Below are 8,854 nucleotides of genomic sequence, written 5' to 3'. Positions count from 1 at the left end.
AGATGGCGCGATCACATTGCTTTCAACAAATACTAATTGAAAGAATGTTAGTGCCAATATGCAGTTGACATGTCATAACACAAAGACTGCTACCCACAAAAGAAGACACAATGACCATTTAGTTGGCAAATTTCAAATTATATCACAAACATGGGGAAGAATACAATTTTTTCCATGTTGTATCCAATATATAGATATCCAGTGCATCGATGGAACTTTTCAACAGAGCAAGCAGCATGTAGTATGTATTATCTAAAGCCACAAAGTACACGAACTGCCTCTGTTCCAGAAACACACTTGTCTTCAACAAATGGAATTGTCTTCCATACTGTTAACTTCATAGGACCATTATTATTACCTAAATCAACAACATGTTAAGGGTTCTTCTTTGTTATAATTCTATATAATTCATAAAGGAAAAATAAAACATGCTAACCTTCACTTGTGACATCCTTTTCTGTGCAAATGGCAGCATAATGAGAACCAGCCAACTCCAGGAGCATAAACTGCCAATTGCTTGTTAGATCACTGGGATCGTCAAACATATCCACTGATATTTCAGATGCCTGAAATAAAGTATGTTTATCAATAAAAGCATTCTCTCAAACTCTAAGGTATACATATATTCTTTGAACGGAGCTATTATTAAACTGGGAAAGCAACAGAAGAGGCTGTGGTGCTGGTTTAAGAAGTTGTGGGTAAAATAATCAGGAAAAAGATTGCAAATTGGTAAAGTGTCCTGTCGGATTAAATTTCGTTCAGGCTGTTTCAAGAGCTCAAGTATTGGCTAATTTTACACGTGCTTCTGTTACTTGGCATCTCTTTTGCTGAATTTGAAAAACTAGCTAAACCCGCAGATCACCTCTACGACAGGTTGAACCAATCACCATTTGACATTCTTTTTCCAAGTCAATAATATCTTACTAATAGTACACCAAGAGAGAGTTATGTATGTATGTACCGATTAATCCATCACCATTTAACACAAAAAATTCTGTCTCTTTCAGTTCAAGTGTAAGCCCTTTCGAAATAGTTTATTTATTTTGGATTAAGGAATGCTCATTTGAAAAAGTTATCAAACTTGTTCGAAAGCAACTGTCTCATACCTCAGTATTTGAATCTCGAGACAGGTGAGGGCTTTCTCCAATAGCACTCCCAAAACGAACTGTAAATGTCTTGAAAGGTGCACCCGAGAAACCTCTCCCCAATGCTTTCACATATGCCTCCTGCAAGCAATCTATTTTTTTAGAGGCTCAATTTAATAGATAATAACAAGAAAACTTTGATTCTTCGCTTTCGACCTAACATACAATCAGTAAAGATAACACATTTATTCAAGCAGATAGATAGGTTAAAAGGCGTAAAAGCCTTCTCTAGATAAGCTTGCTAGCTGTAGAGTAACTTTCACATATATGTGTATTGATGAGGCAGTTTGACCTTGATGCTTGCTTCCTAAACTGCACCTGGAAGTCATACACCAACATCCAAGCAAGATAGACCGCAAGTGAATGCATTCTTAAAAGCTAGCAATGAAGGATCTAGCACTTCTGGGGTTCTTTCTATTCTGTAAAAATAGTATGCCGCTGCTAACTTTTGGTTGTGCTTTACTACTTTTTATACATTACCAAAGCACTGAGGTAGTGGGCCTAAGTGATGTCCATAGGCAGACAGCTAATATCGGTAAAGTACATAGGTGTATGTTTTGCAGAGGGACTTCTGTATGAAGTATGAACTGCAGAGCACCTTTTTTCATAATAAGTAATTTCCTGTATGAATGTCCTTAACTCCTTATTGGTATTTAATGACAAAAAGGTTATTTCTCCTCTTCTTGCTCGTCCAGCCACCTGCTTGTTTCAACTTCCAGACCAACAATCGAGATACTTCTTTTGCATAAGCTACTCTTTTGATAGAATCCTCACATTTTCCCGGGAAATATGAACCTGAACTGCAGGTTCGCAACCTCCTCAACAGTTCAACAAGTTATTAGTGCTAAAATACCAGAATACGTGGAGAAAGCAACAACAACAACGACCCAGTTAAATCCCACTAATGGATCTGGAGAGGGTAGTGTGTACGCAGACCTTACACCTACTCCAAAAGGGTGGAGAGGCTGTTTCCGAAAGACCCTCGGCTCAAGTAGACGAAAAGAGGCAATATATCAGTATATACGTGGAGAAAGCAAATCCCTTTAAAGTATACACTGCAATTCCATCCAAGAAAGTCAATTTACGCCTTCTAGAAACTCACATAAATCTTCTTTATACCTCAGAAGTTAACCCTTTTCTTTGGCAAATCGAATTTTACACAGAAAAGGTTATTCTATTCCATTCATCAATCAGAGCCCCTTTGCCAATGTAAGATATCAACATCTTCTATTTTCATTTACATGAGGGAAGTTTTTCAATTACTCCTCCAACTAAGTCATTCTGGCTTTTTTTCTTTTTCTTTTATATGCTGGTATCAGGCCCAGCTTGCGTGTACCTCGACTATGGGAGGGGTTCAAGATGAGCTTAAATGGAGCGGTATCGTCAGTGGGAACTCATATCGGACGCCGGCTTGCTTGGGTTGAGGCGTAGAAGTTGTAGTTGTTGTTGTTACTATTGGAGGGATTCGAAAAAGCAAAATACAAATGAAATGGCCTATTCTGAAAAGTTTTACCTTTGCTTTCCCCTTAATAATAAGATAAGCTCTATATCTGGCAGAATTGCCCAACCCTTTCTTTTCATGCATGTTTTGCATTGTTTAGATGGTAGAAGTGCATGATGTTCAGACAACATTCACTTGCTTTATATTGCTAAAAGACAGAAAATAAACTCAATTTACAGCAAAAACTACAGCTTGAAAGATTATGTTTCAAAAGGAAACAAACAAGAATGACTAAGTATTGATACAAGCATCTAAAGTTGTACGAATGACTTCCTTTTAAATACTGGAGATAAATAAGGAGGCAAATAAACCGCATGATTTAAACAATCCATAGCTTCACACGACTATGACTAAGTATTGATACAAACTCTAAGACTTTTTATTGGAGTGACTTGTTAAGTAGAGCAGATTAAACATGGTCATCACTAAAAGAAACTGAGACAATAATCACGAAATCATATAAATTAACCTTTAGTGTCCATAATTTGATAAACTCCTGATGCTGAAGATGGGGATCTTTAATAGCAGTCAACACGTGAAGTTCATGTTCAGTGAAGTATCTTCTAGCTAAAGTCAAAACATTGTGCTTTACAGGCCTTTGCTTTGCTTCCACGTCAATACCAATCTATAAATAAAGGAATAAGTGATTTACCACGCAGCTGAATGTCTGTATACACTGAGTTGAGGGACCAGAATATTTACAGGAGAATCTATTGTCACGCCACAAGCTATCAGAGATGATGTATGCGAGATGTTGAAATGCAAAGGAGGAGGCTCACAATGATCACAGTGTTGCCAATCTACCTATAGACATAATCAGATAAAGTTAATGGCACATAAACACGATACATAAAGAGACAATACGAGCATACAACTGGAAAGCTACTGAAAGCTCAAATCACACCAACCTCAGGCTTCCCATGAATGCTCTTCCTAAACTTGAGGGATCTGGGCTGGATCGAAGAATTTATCTGATCTAGGGAAAACCAACGCTTTCAGAGCTATAAACAATTTATAGTTCTACAAACACACAACGACAACACAGTAGTGATAACATAACCTATTACAGTGCTGAATCTAACATTGAAATGAAACAATTCAAAAAGACATTAGCATATCCTTAGGTCAGTTTCCAGTTCTTGATTAACAGCTAAAAGCTTCTAAAATGAGAAATCACTGTGCAATGGAAGAAGAGGGCCTTGGAGCAACGGTAAAGTTGCCTCCGTGTGAGCTATAGGTCACGGGTTCGAGCTGTGGAATCAGGCACTGGTGCTTGCATCAGGGTACGCTGCCTACATCACATCCCTTTCCGGGACCCAGAGGCGGATCCAGGATTTGAAGGTTATGGGTTCCTAGCGTAATCTCAAATTAATATAAAATAATAACTGGGTTCACAATTAGATATTTACAAATATTTAGAGGATTTCTTAATATAAATACAGGGTCTACGCGGGTTACTAGGTTCCCGGAAACCCATACTCAATGACCTAGGTCCGCCCCTACCCGGATCCCTGCGCGAACGCGTGATGCTTCGAGCGCTGGAATGCCCTTTTAATGTGTGCGATGGAACAAATATAGATATCAGAATAACTAGAATAATTGCATTTACATTAAATTCTTCTACTAAAATTTTATTACCACCCACAAACGGGTGCATTAGCTTTACAACAAAATGGATATTGCTTCTACTAAAAGTTTATTCTAACTCATCTTCCATAAAATCATTTTTTTTTAAAGTAAAATGCAAATAGCAAACAAATAATATCAAAAAGCTCAACATAGTATCTTACATCTTGCAATGGTGGTTCTAACCAACGTACGAGCGAGTAAAGCACTTTTCCTCGGCTCATCTCCGCGCATACTAAACACATGTTCTTTCTCACATGGTGATAGAATTTCCATATATTTGTTCAGAAGAGATTCACCCTTCACTTCATTTGGTATTACATACCAAAGATGTGTCTCCCTAACATTCAAAAGCATTAAGCAAAACCATCAAAAACAATATAAAAATTGCATCTTAAAAACAAAAGGAACTAAATCATACTTTGGAGAAGGAAGTGGAACGGGAGCCAAAGGGGTTGAAGAACTGAAGAATTTACTATCACTGAAACAATTCAACCGCATTCTGTAAAACCCACGTGGCATAGACGAATTTTTTCTGCATATAACAGATAAAAATTGAATCTTTTCTGCATATAACAGGTAAAAATTTAATCTTTTCTGCATATAACAGATAAAATTGAACCTTTTCGGTGTGAAATATAAAAATTGGATCTTTTTTCTTCTCTTTGACAAGCTCTATATTACGAAAATTTGAAAGAATTCAAAACGAAGCCCCCTATTAGTTCAAAAAAAACGAAGAGAAGAAGAAGAAGCCCTTTTCACATACCAAGCAAATATTAGAGAGTTATAACTTGTTTGGATGGTTGTTGTTATCTAAAACAACTTGTTTTGATTGTTTCATTCAAATTGATCGTATTGTATTGTTAAATTAAAAAGTTCCATTTTTTGAAATAATTGATTTGGTATGCTGGGATTGTTTCCTATTTTTCTTTTCAATTATACCTAACTTATTACTCCACAATTCTATTTTAACCTTTACCTTTTTTTCTATTTTAACTCCAAATCTCAAACCTATAACCTACTTTGTTTTTTATCCAAAACTTCTACCGCCAACACTAAAGGTGTTTTGCGGCCTTCTATTTTATTTTTTCTCCTAATTTGCTTTTAACTCAATTCTAATTAGTTGTGCTCCTTTGTTTTGCCTTCTTCTGTCTCGCTTCTTTGTGCTGCTTTCTTAAGGTGTTTTGCCTCCTTTTGTTTTGTTTTAAAAAAAAAATATTTTTATGCATAATTTTTGATAAATTTAATATTTAAACAATTTAGGGTATTTTAGAAAACTTATTATTTACAGTGCAGTACGATACAATCAAACCAAATAGCAAAATATTATTTAACAATAACAACAAACAATACAATCTATTCAAACATTGTATTCATAAAACAATACGATACAATACAATATATTATAAAATGATGGGAACAATAATCCAAACAGAGCGTTAACCGCAGTTTGCTGTTTTCAACTAAATTGCATATTGACCCCGGAAGTATATGAAAGTTGAAGATATTACCCACAACAATGGATGTTTTAGGCACTAAACCCCTTTGCCCTTTAATGTTACACTGTTTCACGTTTATAAACTCAATTTTGTACTATTGCACTCATTGTGGGGGAAAAAGATTAAGAAGAAGAAAAAATGACTGTGTTATAAATAGTAGTTTATTTATAGTGAATGCCTATATTTTAGAGAGATTTTAGGGTTTGTTACTTGGTGGCTAAGTCACTTTTTCTCGTATAAATAGAGGGATTCTATTCATTGTAATTCTCTCCAAATCAATAAGAATTCTGTCTCTCTACTTTTCTCTGCAACACTCTTCTTCTTCTTTCATTGTTTTATAACACGTTATCAGCACGAGATTCTAACCAATTGAGTTGAAGCTTTGGGATTGAGCATATTGATTGTCAATTGTTCCATGAACTTCCTTCATGATTAAATTCTGGATTTAAGGTAAGTATTTTACTTACTTTTCCTTTTTAAATTCTTGACATTCTATAATTTGATTTTAAATACAAGCAAAGACGATAAATTCTGATTGTAACTCTAATGGAATTTGAAAGAAATTATAACCACCCAAAGTGGTAAAAAATTTCTGCCTTGCCATGATCAAATTCATGTATGATTGTGGGCAAAGAATTGAAAAACCGTCCCATTGAATTTGCTCCATTCTCATTCCCTTAAGAGAATGTGATAGCAGTATGTGATAAGTCTGAAAGAAGACAAAATTATTACTATGAATGTATCAATGGATGTGGACGTGGAAATAGACGAAATTACAATCGTCATTGTTGTGGTTATGAGAACAATAAGGATTCTCAAAATAATCCTTCACTTTGTGAAAGTAATATTTGTCATCGATTTGATATGAGATTTTGTAAAGCACATATAGATGATTATGGTCCATTCATGATGTGAATGTGACAACATATGATTTATGAATACATATTCATTGTGGGAAGAATATGAACGTGCTAGTGGTAGTGAATATACCACACTCACATCTAGAATGAGGTTTGAGGAAAAATAAAAAAAATCATTATTATGGCATGAATGGTTATTGATCAGGTACCTATTGTGATTAGCCAAAATATTATGGTAATGTGATTATTACATGGCAAAAGTAATAGAAGCAACATATCTTGCCTATAATAATTTTGACCATGACCATAATGATATAACTTTCTCTTTAAAAGAGATATTCACCATATAGATGTTGATGAACATGTGGTAGTACCAAATTAATTGAGAGCTCTGGAAGAGCCAATTATTACTATTTTGGAGAAATACAATTGATTATCATGTCAATTTATTGTGTCGTAGTAAGTCTCAAAGAAACTTATTGAGTTTCTAAAGTATTCGCGAAAGCGATTGGTTATATTGAGACTAAAAATAAAGGAAAGATTTAATATCTTCCATTACTACAACTTGTAGCCCTTGACAATATATATGTAAAAAGTTGCCCGCTTTATTCTCCAGTTTGTACTACATAAATAAAAGAATACCACAATTAAGTGGATGTTTATTGATATAACACCCCATATCATAATAAACTTGGAGTTTATTGATAATTGCACACGTCATGGTGTAAACCTGAACTTTATCAATATTGATAATTTATTCAGTTGCCATAATTGGTTTAGCCATGTAAATTTAAGTATGATGTGCAAAATAAAAGAGAATTCACATGGATAATTATTAAAGAACTAGAAAATTCTGTACGAATTCCCTTATGTTGTTCTCATTAATTTATAGACCAATTAAAATTGGGATTAAATCCGATGAATACTGGAAATATCAAAGGTGAATATGGGCTCATTCACATGCCATGTATACCACATAAGATGCATCTATGAGATGGTTACATGTGCAATTATTATTAACCTGCAACCTGGTGTTTGCGAGGTAACTTGCTCAATAATTTAATTTAGAGATAATTTCTAGATTTTCTATTCAAGATAGTTTATTTGAATAAGTTGGTTTACATCACAACTGGTTTAGCAAGATGATTTATTGAGTGCCTCCACTTAATAGCTAAACTATTGCTTATGAGAACAAAGTTATCTATATCAGTTTGATATAGGTTATATACGAAAGTATATTACATTCTCACCTCAAAAGTGGTTCAGGGTTAGGAACCAAATAATTTCATCTTATTATTATTGATGTGCGGTGCATATTTTGATTGACACCATAACACACAAAGGTGAGTTTCCAAAATTGAGGAAGAAAGTTAGTTTTTCTAACATGAGGGGGAGACAAGATAAACAGTTGAGAAATAGTTACGTGGAATGAATTATCATTTGTACATCTACATCCTCGAATAGATAATATGAACTTGAAGTGCATAAAAAGATAATTCATCTGCAATATATTGCAAAGCATGCCAGAAGCATTTGCTGTCCCCAAAGAAAGTAACTATATTCTCAATGCAAATACTCCTATTAGACTTTGTCCTAGAAGGACAAAGTCTATAGTAAGCTTAAAGCGTATAGACAAATCGGTTTCAAATAAAATTCTTAATAAAGAAGATAAACAAATGATCTAAATGATCAGTAAGGACGCAAGTGATCTAGAAGACCACATGACAAAATACTTTATAAAATATCAGGAGAGATTCAGGTACCTGAAAATATGAATGAAGAGATCTCAATGTTATGTCTTTATGAAAAAATGTTGGAACCGATATAAAATGTTTGTCGACGACATCTATGATAGCGCTAAATATATATGAGGATCTTAAGTCTGGAGAAATAATTTCGAATAGAATTGGTTTCATATGAAAGACATGTAGTTTTGAACATGTAGTTCAAATACTTGAAAGTATAAAGCCAATGATGTGTGCAATCAGTTTACGATATCTTATTTGTCTAGCATGACATGGAAACTTGATATGCATCTAATTAAAGTCTATTATATGACTTAACTTATATAACAATCCTTGAAGGATTTACATCGCTTGAAGCATATACAATTCTTGGTCCTGAAGTACCATATCCTAAGTGTTATTTGCGCACATATGTATCTTGCTATAACTATTAGCATGATAATGTGATAGCGAGTATTTTCAATGTGCAACATATTCA

The 8,854-nt window shown here is 34.3% G+C and overlaps 1 protein-coding gene across 4 annotated transcripts; it reads right to left on the bottom strand.

The window, feature by feature from the left end:
• Window positions 51-5,068, bottom strand: LOC109234158 (4'-phosphopantetheinyl transferase HetI-like). Of its 4 annotated transcripts, none has more exons than XM_019400023.1 (9): window positions 5,039-5,068; window positions 4,694-4,807; window positions 4,437-4,612; window positions 3,555-3,622; window positions 3,349-3,450; window positions 3,116-3,271; window positions 1,107-1,226; window positions 437-566; window positions 51-358 (listed from the first exon to the last, which is right to left on the bottom strand). In XM_019400023.1, the coding sequence occupies exons 2-9, from the start codon at window positions 4,792-4,794 to the stop codon at window positions 249-251; spliced, it is 963 nt and encodes a 320-aa protein (XP_019255568.1). In that variant the 5' UTR covers window positions 4,795-4,807; window positions 5,039-5,068; the 3' UTR covers window positions 51-248. The 4 variants fall into 4 exon arrangements, with proteins under 4 accessions (XP_019255568.1, XP_019255567.1, XP_019255569.1 ...); XM_019400022.1 differs by lacking the exon at window positions 5,039-5,068 and adding an exon at window positions 4,895-5,030; XM_019400024.1 differs by lacking the exons at window positions 3,116-3,271; window positions 5,039-5,068 and adding an exon at window positions 4,895-5,030.

The sequence above is a fragment of the Nicotiana attenuata genome, chromosome 11 (genome assembly GCF_001879085.1).
Source record: "Nicotiana attenuata strain UT chromosome 11, NIATTr2, whole genome shotgun sequence".
NCBI lineage: Eukaryota > Viridiplantae > Streptophyta > Magnoliopsida > Solanales > Solanaceae > Nicotiana > Nicotiana attenuata.
The sequence above is the reverse complement of the archived record's forward strand: the minus strand, read 5'-3'. Positions and strand labels throughout refer to the sequence as shown.

Bases quoted from the DNA above. Each gene is read 5' to 3' on its own strand.
- LOC109234158 (XM_019400023.1), bottom strand. From the start codon at position 4,794: ATGCCACGTGGGTTTTACAGAATGCGGTTGAATTGTTTCAGTGATAGT. The intron at 3,623-4,436 runs GTAAGATACTAT...GGTTTTCCCTAG, and splicing joins TAGAACCACCATTGCAAGAT to ATCAGATAAATTCTTCGATC. The intron at 3,451-3,554 runs GTTGGTGTGATT...TTATGTCTATAG, and splicing joins GCATTCATGGGAAGCCTGAG to GTAGATTGGCAACACTGTGA.